Source organism: Oreochromis aureus, linkage group 1 (assembly GCF_013358895.1).
Source record: "Oreochromis aureus strain Israel breed Guangdong linkage group 1, ZZ_aureus, whole genome shotgun sequence".
NCBI lineage: Eukaryota > Metazoa > Chordata > Actinopteri > Cichliformes > Cichlidae > Oreochromis > Oreochromis aureus.
The window spans coordinates 32,576,541-32,593,195 of record NC_052942.1 but is presented as its reverse complement, the minus strand read 5'-3'; the positions used below and the strand labels follow the sequence as shown (position 1 = coordinate 32,593,195).

Here is a 16,655-nt window from a genome sequence, read left to right as displayed (position 1 = left end):
ATTACTTAATACAATTTCCTGACAGCACTAGGGATGTCAGAAGACCGTTGCTTACAACACAATTTAATATCAAAATTCTGAAAACGTGATGGTACTTGTTTTTCTTTGGCATTGTAAGCAGTGTACTGACTGAGGTGGCTACTCTTCTAGAACTGCAGGGGGAGGCACATGGCTACAAGTATTCTAGTCTAGCCTTACCTGTTGAAGAAGAAGGAAGCAAAGGCAAAACTAGAAATGGCACAACATATGAAAAATAGTGACTAGTGTAGCGGTCACAATAGCTCTGTTCTGACTCACTGATGAGAACGGAAGATTCAGCTATAGAAGCACTTTGTGTTTAGAGTAGGGTGGGTTGAGTTGGTAGACCAAGGCATTGATTTAATTGATTCACAAAAGCCAATATCCAAATGATGCTATTGCAGTTTTTGAACAAAGGGACGAAATACTTCCAATTTAGTGAAGACAAGCCTCCAGATTTCCTCAAAGTTTCAATTCACAGTAACGACATCCACAGTATTACCTTTCTAATGTTATCCTGAAATGCTTGTTACTATTTTGTTTAAGACAGCTGAGACTGATATTCTGAAATCAGCTTTACTCCATATACTAAAATATTTCTCAATGGCTAAAATTAAATGCCTATGCTAACATAATATAACTAACATTAGTAGGCCAGAACAGCACAGTAAGGTGGTGGTTAGCACTGCTGCCTCACAGCATAAAGGACCACACAGTTTGCATGTTCTCCCCTGTGCTTGTGTGGGTTTTCTCAGGGTTCCTCCCACAGTCCAAAGACATGCAATTAGTTGGGTTAAGTTAATTGGTAAATCTAAATTGCCCATAGGTCTGACTATGACTGTAAATGGTTCTCTGTTTTTCTGTGTACAACCTAACCAGGGTGTACTCTGCCTCTCGCCCTATGATAGCTGAGATAGGCTCCAGCCACCCCCAAGCAAACAAAGAACTTTGTGTTTAAGTACAACTGAATTTGGCATTGTGAATCATTTAGTTCTATTGGTATTGGTACCAACTACTACATTTCTAGTACTGTAAAATCCCCAGTCATCACTAGCTCTAGTTTCATTATTGTTTTTACTACTGGATCAAGACGCTGAGAATTAGAAATGAACCCTCAGAATTTTCCCACGCCTAAAAAAGTAAATAATAATGTAGTATGATCTAATTGATTATTTACTCAAATTTACAACTTAGTGTAGAGATGAAATGACCAGAAGAAAGGTACTTTTAAGTTAAATAATTACCAAATGACCAAAGAAATGAGAATCATCAGAATCAGCCCACTAGCACTGAATACATGTTGCCAAATTGATTCATGGAAATAAAGCAAGAGTTCTACACATATCTAGTAGCAGCTGAAATACTGCTGTGGTATAACTTTTACATTGTGAGTCTATCACTGTGACAAAATGTGGTACTATTGCTTTTGGAATAGCAGGAACTATTCCAATGTTGTCTTGAGTACATCTGGCAACCGTTTATGTTTGAGGACTGAATTTTGTCAACACTACAGTGCCACAGTCGTGCAAAACCAAGTTCAGAAACTTAACAGGTATGTAGCAAAAACCAAAATGGGTGTGGTTCAACCTTTGCTTATTTAATAATGCAGAAATTGCAACTAGGTAGGGTGTACCCAGCCTCTCACCCTATGACAGCTGGGATGGGCTGCCCTTCCACTAAGCGAAAGAGGATAACAAAAACTATCTCACTGATTTAATATTAGTATGCTGACAGACATGATATTTGATTTGGTTCCACTGCAAGGTCTCTTGTTTGATTTAAAATTTATTTCAACAGAACATTGAAATTTTCTAAATATTTAATTATGTAAAAGTTCAGAATATTGAAACCTGTGATAAGTCTTAAATCTTAACCCTGGCGAGTCATTACATCTGTAGCTGACCATTACAAACATTGGAAATCCTAATTAGCCACATTCACTATGGGGGAGTGAAGAGTGGGCCGCTATCCCCTGATGCCTTGCCTGTTCAGCAAACACACTATCAGCAGGCTCTTCACACATCAGTGCACATGAATAGCACAGTCAGCCTGTAAGCATCAACACAGGGCTGGATGTTGACACAGACAGGGAGAGGCTTGTTCATATGGCTGTGGTTCATGGCCCCATTTCAATCAAGGACCTTTGCAGATGAGCAAATGGCCTGTGTGGATGAGCTCTGGTTTAGGCGCAGCACCAGTTTTGTTATCACCTGCTGAATGCTGGGGTATAGATGAGCTACTGAAAACACAAGTTGTGTTTTGGCTCTGGGGCATATATTTGCTTTTAAAAGTGGGGAGACATAATGGACCTGCTGCTAGTAAAAGGTCCCTGTTTACAGAGATTTAAATGAGTCACTCAAACACATACTGTAAAATTGTAGTAATATAAGTGTTTACTACACTAGGGTAAGTGCAGATACAGACAAAGGTGAGGTTGGTACAATACTGCCAAACAACACTTCTGTACGGTTAGTGGTTATGAGATGTTTTGTCAGTAGAGGGCCATGGGAAACACAAGTGCTTTTATGCCTACATATAAAGTGTGCCTTCAAAAAAATAATTTTCATTGTTTTAGTAACAAAAATTCTGAAATCTAACACAAATGTTCTCAAAAGAGAACACAAAAATGTGTTTCTATCTACATATGCACATAAAGTATGCAGAGCATGATGAAAGGTCTGTGGCTTCAGCTGGTGGTCATGTGTCACTCATGGGTGATGGTAGTGCATGGATGCTGCTAAGTTACAAGCCATCTGAGGTCCAGGAACCGCCTGAAGCCTGTTACAGCCAGCTAATGCATTCACCCAACCTCCCCCTCCGCTTCTCTTTTCTCTGTCATGCTCTTCCTCTCTGTCTCTTTCCCTCCCTTTCTTTCCTAAGCTCTCCTTTTTCCATGAGCTGCTGCCCTCTCCATCTCTCAAACCCCCTCCCCCGCTCTGAAGTGCTAACCACTCTCCTTCACCGTGCTCTTTTCCTACCGCTCACTCTCTCACACGTGCACACGCACTCACGCACAGACACACACAGAAACTGTGGCAGCTACCACAACAGCGTGCAACCTCCCCCACACTCCAGCGAGGCAGTATGCAAGTGCTTCTGGCTTGCCCTGACCCACATCTTGATATAGCCCTAAGTATGCTTACAGCTAAGTCCTGAAGACTCTCCTGCCACTCTTAGCCTAATCAGGCCTGAGCTGCTGTCAGTGCACTGGCCAGACAGACAGGCCAGGTTGGGCTGACCATTATCATTTTCAGATAGCTTTCAGACTGCCCAAGATACACCTTCCCCTTTCCACTGTTGATTGCAGGTTTTCTACTAGGCAAGCACATGTTCTACCTGAGATAGCTAAGCATTATATGAGTGGCCGAATTTTGTGCCATAATATGCAAAGAAGAAAATATTTCTCCATTATTAAAGAAAAAAAATATTTAAAATAGCAACACATCACTGTTTCATTTCATTCAGCTTATTCATTTTCATTCTTGTCATTGACTGCAACTTAGAAATGGATGTTAAGTATGAGGTGTGTGGTTATATATAAAGATCAGTGCAGTGCCTTTAAACAAATGCTTTAGGAACAAAAAGGATGAAATGTGTTACCTTATCTTCACTGTACTCAATGGGTGATGGTTTCCTGTACTCAATTCCCATCTCCTGAGTAGTATCAGTCCAGCCACAGTTAGATTTGTCCTCTTGCTTAAAAGCATGCTCAAGCTGGGGCAGTAGGTCAGGCAGGAGGTCGGGAGGCTCCAGGCCATCCAAGTCTTCATCATGAGCTGCTGATGGTAAAAGGCTGTCTCCCAAGGCTTGGTATCCATTAGTGTTGATAACCCTGCAACTCTGAGGCTGCTCAGAAGGCAGGTGGGTGGTAATGTTGGGGTAGGATCGCATAGATTCACCAAACATCTCAGATGACTTGCAGTTTCCCTGGGTTTCTCCGGAGCAACGTATAGCACGGAAAGGACATTCCTCTGCCTGGCTAATTGGGGTCCTAGTGTGCTGCTGACTCAAATGTGCAGTGGATGAAAACTGGCATGGTGTCCCTGTAAGTTCAGGTATTGTAGAAGTGAGTGGTGCAGTGGTGTTGCTGGGCCTAGACACCGAGGCTGAGGACAAAGATTGCTCATTGAGACTGGGTAATTCTGGCTCCCCAGGATAAGTAGGGTACTGAGTCGGTTGATAAGCTCTGGCAGAACTGACAGAGCATGTGGGCAGGGAATGAACCATAGATGATGAATGCATGGGAAAGGACAGGTTAGATTCTTCCAGTCCTGTTCCAGGGAAAGCTTGACATTCCCTGACCAACTGGTAGTTACCTTGCTGTGGCTGTGTTTGCAAGCAAGTTGCAGTCATAGAAGCATTCGGACTTTCCAAATAATGCTTATTTGGAAGAGCTCTTGAGTGGAACTGCTGCTCTCTCACAGTTAGTTGGCGCTGAACCTGCTGCTGAGTGTGGTGAATTTGCTGTTGGCTGCTGGACTGGCCTCCCTGGTGAAACGGGAAATTGTGATGCTGCTGCTGCAGGGACACAGTCTGTGTGTTAATTTGTTGGTGCTGGTTTAACAGCTGTTGCTGATGACTTTGCTGTTGTTGCAGCTGCTGCTGTCGCATTCTGTGCTGCTGCTCCTCTTGCTGATAACAGGGATGGTGCTGTGTTTGATGTCTGCCATGAAGTTGCTGGCTTTGTAGTTGTTGCTGTTGATGACAAAGCTGCTGTTGAGGTAAGGCCTGGTACATGTTCCCATTCTGGTCTTGGTTACCCCACATCGGACTGCCACTGTTACAGAAGAGCCCATTGGATTGAGGAACTTGACTCATGGGAGCATTATGGTATGAGCCATGTTGCTCTGTAATCATGCCCTCACTTATGCCCTGAGAACCAGAAAATGCCTGAGCCACATTGGCCTTAATGTCAATGTAATGACCCATTGACTGGCTGTAACTAGGCATAGCTTGTTGGGTAGAAGCTGGTGGCATCATGTCTTGATGCTTCCCAGGGCCAAGAGGCTCCACTTGGAGCGGTTCAAAGTCAGCAGTAAGATTTAGCTCATCCACGAGTGATGGTGCTGAAGCGAAGCCATCGTCATCCAGCCCTTCCAAACCTCCACCAAAGAGGCTGGGGTCATTAAAGAAGTCCATGGTGGAGGCTGGAGGATGACTGGAACCTCTGGAACACCAATGGATCCAAACTGGTCCCCAAATGCCTCTCTGTAGAGCTACAGCATGCCGACTATATAGTTTTTCTGCCCTAAAATGGAGAGAAAAAATATGAATTATAATACTTATATCAGATGATAAAGTTTCAGCTGGTAATCTATGGCCTACATCAGGTTTCATTTGGTAAAAAAAAAGTTACTTATTAGCATAATCAACCTTTAAACACACGCACAAATAATTTCCAGTTAAAAGATGACACAACAGCTTATCAAGTATATTTTTGTCCACCATATTGAACTTTGTCATCCATTTCCTCATCAATGATGTATTCTTTGAGAGCAGTAAAACTGCATGACTCTATCAATCTGACATATAAAAGCTCTTATCCAAGTGAAGGCTATGTCATGGTTGTGGAGAAACTTGGTACTGTCAGTTATCTGTCAGCATTGCCTTTCATGTGTGCAGCAAAGCAGCTGGTGCAAACCAACCGCCAGCCACCAGCAGGTGCCTCTTCCTGTACCCCCACCCTTTTCAAATACACTCATACGCACAAATGCGCCTCAACCCCCTACCTCCACAACCAATGAAGCTGCCTGCCCTGCTACTGCAGAATGTGTGGGAGGTGCAGACAGCTGATAGAATTTCAACAGCTAAGGACAGAGGCAGAGGAGGCCCTTTAAGCACGCGCATGTGCGTGTTCTGCAACCACAGACCAGCGGAAGATGACAGCAGCCTACCGAGGTCAGTCATTATGCTGACTTAACATGCACACAGGCACACAAATGAACACAGACATTTGTCCCATATTTTTGTCTGGCATCTTCTTCTTTGATTATCATGGCATATATTTAAAATAATAGCCATGCTAGTAAATGGTTTAACATAACATTTTACCAGCATAAAAAAAAACTATGGTGCTCTCAACTACTGAATGTGTGATTTGTTATCAGAGACACCAGTCTAATATGGATAATGTTATACAAAAAAACAACAACAACAGAGCAATATGCACAAGCTGATAAACTAAAAGATAGAAAGTCTTAAGTTTGATTTTTCTTGTTTAACTGGCAGTTACCCAGCTGCTGCTGCAGTTTTGTGATGGCTATAAGAAAAGCCCACCTAAAAAATCATTTTGACTAAGTGATTCTAACAGCCAACTTCTCTGTATGCAAGTGAACCAGCATAGGTGGCCTGCTTGGCCCATAGCAACAGAAATGTCTACATGAACTCTCAGAATTACCATTGGTTCCCTGGTTTAAGTTTCCATTATTCATATAAACCCTCTTAACTGTTCTAAGGGTTTAAAGCTATCCCAACTGACAAGGGCAACATGTGGGGTACATGGGTAAGCTGCTTGTCAACCCTTGGGTTGACACATAACTAAACAAATAACTATGTTCACATCCGGTTCTAGAGATGCCACTTGACCTAACCAACATGTTCAGGCTGTGACAGCAAACAATGTACCTGGGGAAAATTCACACAAAGATAGAGAGAAAATTTTAATTGTTATGATGAATACAATTGCTGTTCCTACTAGAAATCTACTGAAGACAGAGGACAAGCTAAACAATTCCACTAGCTACATTACGAGTTTCATAGTGACTTTATAATGTTACTAACATCAAACCTGAGTAATGTGTAATCTCATATATTAACAAACAATTCATAACATTCTCACCACCTCATACCATTGCTTTACATTTCGAAAGCAATATTTAAATCTTAAATTAAACATACAGAGAAAGGAAATCTACTTTACTGTACTATCACTACATTTCCTTTTAAGACTCATTGTCATGCACATTACCACTCTCCCCACTAACCACCAGGTCCCTGCAAAAGTCAATTCACACAGGCATGAAGCAATTCCTGTTTTCACATTAGGCTGTTCTTCAAGCTTAAGATCCTCTCCAGTGTTTTCTCTAGTGATCATTATGTTTATTGGGAAATCATGTGACTGCCATGTAATTACATGTCAGTTTTAAGTTTCTGTAGATCCCTATCTATATGTAGGTTCCCTATAGCTAAGCCAAGCAACTGCTAACCTTCAAACGCCACCCATCTGGCCCCGAGGCATAGACCAGTCCCCTCTGATGCTTTCCAGCTGTTTCCTTCATAATTGTGACGTTGTGAGCACCATCCAGGCACGTGCAACTCATGCCTAATATCAACATGAACTGTGTTTATAAACTGCTCCTGAATTCTGGGACAGATGTCCGTGTAAAACTAACAAAATTGGAACTATTAATTTAACTGAAAGTTGAAGCAAACGCTAAGCGCGTATACGAACGCATTTCAGTCCACTTTTAGGAAACTTCCAAGGTTTTTATTGGTAAAGTGGTCCCGTATCTCAGTTGGCGACACGGCGATACATCTGTGGTGTTTTCAAAGCCCTTAAGCGACCATGTTTAAGTAAGACACCGAGCTCACCTTTTGAGTTAATATCATCCTCTTCATCTTCCCTCAGAAATGGCTTCAGCCTCTGCGAGCGCGGTGTTTGATAAGCCGACGAGGCGGCAATGTGTTGCGCTACTTTAAGCGCAACTGCTCGCCGAACGGAAAGAAAATGAACGCACGTGGAACATTTGAGTTTTAGATATAAAACTGTTTGTCGAGGTGCGCACATGCACTCGAACCGTATAACCTAAGGATTCAAAAGGTGTCGTGACGCTGCTCACAGAAGAAGATAGGGAGGAGGAGGGGGGAGGGGGCCGGAGATGGATGCAGAGGTCGTCAATGATTGTGACCGTGATAACAACCAACTAGTTTATCCTCGCCTGACCTGACTTTCGTTTTCATTTCAAATAACCTGTCGAAGTATTGGCACTGTTAACTACATCGGCGTCCACATTCAAGTGCCATGCTGCTTTGAGCCCGGCTGGTCGCTGTCAGTTCAGGACCACCATGACCAAGAAGAACCCACCTAGGACTACTTTGGAGACACGCGCATTTACATGTAGGCGTCAAACTCTGAAAAAGTACGATGATATTTGCTGCTTTCGATGCGAATTCAAAGAAAACAAACAAGTTTTTCGCTCCTGAACACCCTTGCTTCTAGAGGGAAGATACACAGTCAGCTAGGCGGTGTGTCATCAGACAGCTGAGGCGACCCTCATTGACTCACTGTCCGAAATTTGACAGCTACTTGACTGTATGAAACAGAAGCCCACAAGTCCAAACGCGTCTCAGAAAAGTCAACGAAATTAGCGCAGTTTCTTACCTGAAAAGAACCACAAAGCGCAGCTCCAGACGCCAATGAAGACAGAGTGGTATTAGCGAAGTTGTTACTGTGTTGTTAGTTGTACTCCTGCTGGCGACCACGGCACAGCGGCTCTGCTGCTGCTGCTGACGTGACTGTGATAACGCCGCATTTGCATATTAGTAACTCCCTCTGTGATTGGACCGCTGACAATTTGCCAAAATCACTCATTTCCATGTTAAATTAAAAACCGGTTCACCAACTGTGACTACTTTGAGGACGGTGGCGCCAGGGCGTTGCTGATTAAATCATGTAATCGTTTGTAAAGTTGCTGTGTTGACAGAGTGCATAAGATGGCCGCGTCTAAACCGGAGCCAATCCGGAGAGGTTTTATATTCGCACATGTACCCTAGTCTGTCCTCAGTGCGAACGTGACAAGAGCCGGAGATGGTTTCAGCTGTGGGTACATAACGCCATCTGTTGCCAGAGGGAAATACTTCGCTAAAAAAAAAGTAACTTCAAATTTGAACGTAGTTTTCTTTGATATAATCATTTCTAGTGTAACAGAAATTGCTACTTTGTATCAGCAACTGTATTGAGTAATTACGTTTGAAATACGTTTCTTGTAATTAGGTTTTCATTAGTTCAGAACAAACACACATTTGAATAAATACATAAACAAAACATAGCTTTTAAAAATCCTTTTATTGATTTCAAAGAAAACCAGTCTAAGCAGTCAAGAAGAAATGGTTCCACACATCAACACATCTGAACTTCTGAAGAGCCAAATGGCATCAATTACAGTTTGTTACAACTTTCCCTCTTACAGCAGCTCAAACAAGTTTGGCCACCATACCTGCTGTGCTCATTTCTTTATGGAATTTCTACTGATTTTAAATCTATTTTCCAACAGTATTTGCAAATACAGCAATCAAGCCAAATCCCTCTGCTTGAAGACTTCAAGTTTGAACTGACACTGGCCTGAATCTAGAGAATATGAAGCAACCCAGTTTATTACCATCATATTTTGCTGTTCAGAGTGTCCTAAATAACTAAACCTTATCAAAATAAAAGGTGTTTGTCTTCCAGACTTCTGTAATTCTAGAGTAACGTCATTTATTTGGGAGTAATTTACAATTATCTACAAAAAAAAAAAAAAAAAAGACATTCTCTTACAGAGCACCAATGCAGATGTCTCTTAAACCTCAGCATAGAATCCATTATTTACACATCAAACCTTTAATAACCAATGAGATATATATATATATATATATATATATATATATAAAACATTCAAAATGATTTCAAATCTGGCAAAATACATAAGCTTACTTACTTAGAATCTTATTTAAAACCATATTTGCCAACTCTGCTTTACATAAATATTAGGAGCAAAGTAAGACAACCGTTTACACAGTGGAAATAAAAAATAACTCATTGTCCAATAAGACAAATATAAAGCAAATGTCAACCTAACTTGGTAATAGAGGAGGATGTGACAGGGTTTTTTCACCGACACAGCTGTGATTAAACATTCCGAGTCTTACAAATAAACAGTCCTGAGCCAAATTGAACAAGTGGTATTGATCATGCAATCCACTGTACTTACAATAAGAATGAAAATAATTTTGCTCACATCTTCCACAGCCTTTTGCAGCTGTATGTCATAACGTAACTAAATATGTGAATGGATAAGAAAACCAAAATGAGAATGCACTTTGATTGCATCTTACCCTAAAGGATGTTGACACATCCATTTGTCATTGTTGATTTAAATATGATACAAACTTGGTTTCCTTTTTCTAAAACTCTTTGAGGAGAGGCCTACAAAAGCTTTTAAAGCCAAGCAATAAATGTGAAGAGCTGATATAAAGTTGCCAACTACCAAGGTTCCACTTTCACACAGATGGCTGATGCAAGCCTGTGGCATGGAATCTGATGCTTCTGACTCCCTCTAGTGGCCACTATCTTGACATTGCAGGTTCAGCTCTGGGGAGGATTGTCTTCTTTGCTGAAGGGCTGTGTCGAGCCAGGCTTTACCCAAGACAACCCCGATGCCTGAGATACCTTGTGGTGATCCTCAGGTCGTCTCTAGGGCAACAATAACAAATTAAAAGCTGCATAACAAGAATCACCTGAGAAAACATACAGATTAAACTCTCTCCTGCTTTGAAAGTGCAAAGTTTTAATTTAGCAAAACTTACCTTGTATGTGAACATCCTCTCTTTTGCTTCTTCATGTACAGCTGGGTTCCATGGGGAAAAACTGAAACCAATGGATCAAAGTGGAGAATTGAACACAAGATAATTTTTTTCCCCCCTTTAGAGTTTCAACAAACACACACACTTTTTTCCTTACTGTGGTCAGCACTAGAATGTGAAATGGACAGTTGACGAACCTTATTGCGTAGGGATCATCGATCTTCGGCTGATCAAAAAGATGACTGTTGCATAGTTTCACACTATCTACCACTTTGCTTTTGAACAACTGCACATCTTTCTCATAGCTGGAAAAAAAAAAAAAAAAAAAAAAAAAAAAAAGCCAATGTCAAACTTATTTAGCCAGAAACATCACTTTGCACCGAGCGCTAAAAGACCAGTTTCTTAGTCGAGATTTTAACTATGTTTTTCTATAAATGACTAACAAGATTTTTTTTAACATTTTCAGAAGAAAAATAAAATATACACACACAACAAGTTCCATTAAGGAAAAAAAAAAAAAAAAAAAAAAAAAAAAAAGGCAAAAACCAAGAATGTTAAACTCACAGTACAGCAGCCTCTGGGTTGAGTGGATCTGTGGTGTTAATCTTGTAAAAAACTGTACGTGCATACATCAGGACTTGCCAGATGTGGTTGTGATTCCGTCTACACACACACACACACACACACACACACACACACACACACACACACACACACACGTGGATGAAGTCAGTAAATGTTTGATTTATTTTAAATTCAGTTACATATCGTTTATAGAGAGCGAAAAAATAAAAAATTACTGTCGCCCCAAGGTGCTTCATATTGCAGCGTAAAGCCCATATAATATTACTTTATGAATTAGTTGGTGTCACCAAGATGATTCCGGTGCAGCAGAGAGAAATACTAAGTTTGTTGAAGAAAACTTGCTAGCAAGCAGGTAATTTGTAAGTTAACTCTGCTTCAGGAACAGATGAGTTTTCCTCATCCAAGAGTTAACAAACAGAGCTGTTAGATACACCTGCATCATGGAAGAGTGCCAAGATGTCTTTAAATGCAAAATTTGTACTACAGTCCATGCCATTGTCAGTCCTTGCTGAATAGCATAATAAACTTGTTTTTACTGCCTTGTGCGTAGTTCAGTTTTTGATCACGTCCAGAAGCACAGCTAGTCATGGCATACAGTTTTTGGATTTGTGTTACTTTTCAGAATCATGTTTCCTGGTGCATCTCTCTCTCTCTCTCTCTCTCTCTCTCTCTCTCTCTCTCTCTCTCTCTCTCTCTCTCTCTCTCTCTCTCTCTCTCTCTCTCTCTCTCTCTCTCTCTCTCTCTCTCTCTCTCTCTCTCTCATATTTTACACCTGTTCAACTGTATGTTACTGCAAATATCTCAGACAATCACATGACAGTAAATCAGTCAGGTATGTAAACCTGGTGACGTGCTGAATTTCAAACCAAACATAAGAATGGGAAGGAAAAGTGATTTAAATGACTTTGAATGACTGGGTGGTAGCATGGGTGTGGGCACCAGACAAACTAGTCTGAGTATTTAAGAAAATGCTGATCTACTGGGTTTAAAACACGGTCTGAAAATAGAAAATATCATCAAGTGGCAGTTCTCTGGCTGAAAATGCCTTGTAGGCACCAGAAGCCAGAGGCGGCCAGTTTCCTTCCAGATGATAGAAAAGTAACAGTTACCCAAATAAGCACTTATTACAACCAAGGTATGCAAAAGAGCACCTCTGTTGAACCTTGAAGCCTATGGGCTACAGCAGCAGCCCACACTGAGCTTGGTGATTCATTTAGTTGCTCAAGTTTTTCCAACCCCCGCCCCCAATTTCTTCTACTGCAAAATATAATTTGAGAAAACTAAGAAAGCAAAGTACATAAGCAGAAAAATGGTAAACCTACCTCCATTTGGTAAAAGCTCTTCTGACATCAAGCTCTCCAGACACAGGGTCAACAAGTGGATGGAAGACTGGTATGTCAAATACTAATTTCTGAAACAAATTGTTTGCACCATTTTTTTGAACCATATTTTATGACAGTTTATGTATACATCATTTATGCTGCTACTTCTTATTTATAATGACATACATCTTGCATTTTCCAATGTTTACTCTTTTTAGCTAAATCATACAATCTCACTTTTTGGTAAGGGGGCAAAATATCAAACAAGAACATTTTTTTAATACTTACGGGACACTCCCCATCTGGATAATTGTCTGGAATATACACAGTGAACTTGAAGACACCATCCTGGTACAAGCCATGTCTGATGAATATGACACCAAACCACACTAGACAGTGAGAGATGCCATTTTAGAATCACTTATCACTTTTTTTTCCTTTCCCCTGATATATAAAAAGTGACTAATTGCATGAACTTTTAAAAGTGGAATCCTTACTTAGTGCAGACTTGTGGGATGGCTGGACATAAATTCCAGGGAGCTTCTGCTTTATCACTAATGTGCTGCAGGTCACAAGAAAAATCAGAAGAAGGAAAACCAAATAAAAACAATTTAAGTGATACTGTGAAACTAGTTTAATACAAAATGTATACAGTGGGTATTTTAAAAACAAGGACTACCAGCATATTGGAGCATGCCAAGAAATTAACAACAAACTGAAATTTAAATTCTGACACTGGACCAATACGTACAACTCAGCCAGCAGAGAGTACTCCAAGTAAAAAGGGCCGTAAGAGGCGTGCGTGCCATTGGCAGACTGGATTGGAGTACCCAGTGGTGAAGGCTTGGTAATAGGGGCTGCATTCTTAGGAATCGGTGGAAGCTGCTTTCTGCCAAAGGGCATCCGGGCTGGACTGGCCCTCTGCTCCCCATGCCCGCTTTGTTCCTCGTTGTCAGATCTCTGCTGTTCAGGATTGAAAACATGACAGGGATCTCAACACATGAAACATTAAAGCCCATGCTATGTGGGAGGGGGGTAAAAAAAAAAAAAAAAAAAAAATCAGAAGGAAACCCCTGAGTCGAATTTAGATAGTGTATATAAATGCTCAAGCGGTAGACCTAAGGAGTAATCCAGTGGCACAAGGTAGTGACCATGTGCTGTGAGTGACCTCTCAGGTTACACTGCCCATCTGGTTTGCAGCTCGTCGGGGAGCCATGTCTAGACAAGAGCAAGTGTTTTCATGCCTAGCTGTAACTCCATCTTACTGATGACGCAAGGATGATACGAGGAGTTGCGGTAAAGTGTCACAGTGCACTCTGAACACAAAACAGAAGAATGCTGTTTTGAATGGCAGGATACATCAGGAAGCCATAACAAACAGTGATGTTAATCAGCACAAATATGGCAGGAATGCTTGCAATAAATATTGCTAATACACCAGATTTAGGCTGCGTAATCACTAAAAAACAAGCAAAAAAAACCTTGCCTGTAGAATGTGTTAAAATGTACCTTCAATGAGACAAACAAGGTCACTCACACTGTTTTCGTCCATCCTAAATCCCCTCCCCACCAGTGGTGGAACGGGATTTAGGTGGGTGCTAGTGGAAATTTAGTCAAGCAGTAGCAAACTTCACCAAACACCACAACACAGAAAGAGTGGAGACTTTGTTATAATGTAGCTTTAAATCATATGGTTATAGTTAAACTTCACACAATATAAGCATATTTCCCCCAAAATAAGTGGAAAAACCACACCCTTAGGTCGAGTATGAAAGTTTTCCAGTTTAACAAGATTTGTTAACAAGATTAAAAATATGAATCCAAGTGGGAACAGGTGCGGGAATCAAGGCTGAGAAAAGACAAAGCTATACATTTTCTCAGTTTGATTTTTGTCCCCTCAATGTTAAATTTTTAGGACTATCGAAATCAAGATTTGGCAGACAAGTACAGATTTTGTTTTTTTGTTTTTGTTAAACTAAATATTTTGTTTCTTTGGAGAAAACCTAAACCTTTAACTCAGTACTCAGTCTCATGCAAATTGACAAAAGTTATCTCAAATATTTTAAATCTTAGGAAGTGCAATCTCATATTCTTGTAGGATCAGCAGAAATACAACCTTTGTAACCCATAGTAAGCTCTACAATGCTCCAGGTTTAATAGGCAGTCAAAACATTTTATATGTTAAGATTTTAAGAATAAAGGTGATTAACGTTGCCGTGTCATATGAAGGTAAAAAAAAGAAAAGAAAAAAAAAAACTTACTGCACTGTTAAGACATCAAAAATCGCTCTGCTTTGCAAAGCTTATGACTTTCATTTCCACAGGCTTGTACATATCTGAAAGGCACCTAAGGCGAGCTTCTGGACACTAAAGTGTTGTATCAATATCAAGTTTGCCATTTTTTCCACAAAAAAATACCGAATGGGAATGGCAATGATTGCAGCTTTAAAAACAAACAAACAAACAAACAAACAAATCCACAACGTTTACCTTACGACTTGTATTGGCAGACATGCTCCAGAAGGGGTTTAAGTTCATCACTCATTCAGAGGTTCAGACTGATGTCCCTCTTTTTATGAAGGTCCCACGACAAGTAGTCTCCGGGCCATTCGCTGCTGTGGTGGAAACAGTTGAGGTCAAACCAAAACACACACAACCTAAACACGTATCTCAAAAAAACAAAACAAAAAAACAACACAACAATAATAATCATCAAGCATCCCATGCAAATTTAGCTAGCATAGCTACTTGCAACCACAAAGTTAACACTAGGACGGGTTGGTTCGGCTAGCTTAGCTTCGTGCTAACCTAGCTGTTTCATTGAAGACGTTTTAAAGCGTGTGTGTCTAACGTTGTTTGTCAGAGCCGTAACAAATTTGAAACTAATGTTCTGATTTTAATCAAATGTATTGTTAAAGTCTCGTCATTTCTGGTACAAGCATGAGCTATCGTGTCATTCACCACAATCTGAGATTACAGTGCTACGTTAGCAAATGTTATGGACCAGGGTGAGGCAGCTGAACGTAACATATTTCTAGTTGACAGCTGGAATTTTGGCAATATAAGCTTTCAAAGCATACGGTGAGTTACGATTTTACCAGACTTACACCGTCTCATTTGTTTTACTTGACTTACCTAACATCAGCTTTAGGTTTAAGGTTACATTTGACGCTGCTAACAAAACCAGTCTTTTTAACTGTGGATCTTGCACTTAAGAGACCTTATTAATTAAACTCACCGTATTTGCTTGAACTGTATAAACGTCCCTTTAAATATTAATAAATGTTAAGGCATGGCCCACCTTAATTTTCGAAGGAAAGTGCACAGCTGCTCACCATTCCTTTGGTTACCATTCCAGCTAGCTGGCTAACGTAGGTAGGTTAGCTAAATAATTTGACAAACATACAGAAACCGGAGATCAATCTAACAAATGAAGGGCGTTTTTGCTGCTGTACAACGCGTCCTTATTGGTTCATAAGGAAACACATCTCAGCAGGTGATTTGCTGGTGACTTCGTCACGTGATAGACAACGTGCCCTTTAACACAAAGCCCTCGAATTCAAGGGGGCTTGGGTGTTTGAAATAATAATAATAAAAAATAAATCGACAAATAAATCTATTTAATAAATCTAAAAAAAAAATATAGAAAATAATGAGATCCGGAAAACCCCAAAAGAGAGCAATTCCACCAGCACAAATATTACAGTCTTCTATTTATGTTGACTTGAACTGGAAAAAGACATGATGAATTTCAGACAAATACTGCAATGTGAAGAAAATGAAATAAGTTTAATTTAAACATTTGCGAATACATCTTAAAAACCACTGTCTATAATGTGGATGATTAATTTAATTTCTGTACTCTAAGTAAAAAAAAAAAAAAAAAAAAAAAAATATATATATATATATATATATATATATATATATATATATATATATATATATATATATATATATATATATATATATATATATATATATATATATATATATATATATATATATATATATATATATTCAGGATTGCAAAACGTTTCATTTAGAAAAGGCATGTAAAGCAGGCATCTTTTTTTATAATAGAGACATTGTAATTTATTTTGTGAATAACTCAGTGGATGAAAACATTTGTTTTCCAACCCGTCTTCTCATCATTTTTGGTAAGCGTTGTATA

General features: G+C 39.9%; 2 protein-coding genes across 9 annotated transcripts in view; both read right to left on the bottom strand.

Annotated features, from left to right (window-relative positions):
* chd9 (chromodomain helicase DNA binding protein 9) overlaps nucleotides 1-8,504 on the bottom strand; it is a 71,518-nt gene extending 63,014 nt beyond the window's left edge. For both annotated transcript variants that reach the window (XM_031746439.2, XM_031746440.2), the window contains exons 1-2: nucleotides 8,399-8,504; nucleotides 3,619-5,266 (exon numbers count right to left, since the gene is read on the bottom strand). In XM_031746439.2, coding sequence (XP_031602299.2) covers nucleotides 3,619-5,157 — 1,539 coding nt within the window. In that variant the 5' untranslated portion in view covers nucleotides 5,158-5,266; nucleotides 8,399-8,504. The remainder of the gene's footprint in view (nucleotides 1-3,618; nucleotides 5,267-8,398) is intronic.
* A 559-nt stretch (nucleotides 8,505-9,063) lies between these two features.
* LOC116325584 (akt interacting protein) lies at nucleotides 9,064-15,923 on the bottom strand. 7 transcript variants are annotated; one of them, XM_031746527.2, is made up of 10 exons: nucleotides 15,786-15,923; nucleotides 14,975-15,099; nucleotides 13,237-13,448; nucleotides 12,983-13,047; nucleotides 12,774-12,874; nucleotides 12,486-12,574; nucleotides 11,143-11,241; nucleotides 10,776-10,883; nucleotides 10,582-10,642; nucleotides 9,064-10,468 (listed from the first exon to the last, which is right to left on the bottom strand). In XM_031746527.2, the coding sequence occupies exons 2-10, from the start codon at nucleotides 15,020-15,022 to the stop codon at nucleotides 10,361-10,363; spliced, it is 891 nt and encodes a 296-aa protein (XP_031602387.1). In that variant the 5' UTR covers nucleotides 15,023-15,099; nucleotides 15,786-15,923; the 3' UTR covers nucleotides 9,064-10,360. The 7 variants fall into 7 exon arrangements, with proteins under 7 accessions (XP_031602387.1, XP_031602389.1, XP_039468616.1 ...); XM_031746529.2 differs by having other exon boundaries at nucleotides 14,975-15,096; XM_039612682.1 differs by having other exon boundaries at nucleotides 13,237-13,445; nucleotides 14,975-15,096.
* Between the last annotated feature and the right edge of the window lie 732 nt (nucleotides 15,924-16,655).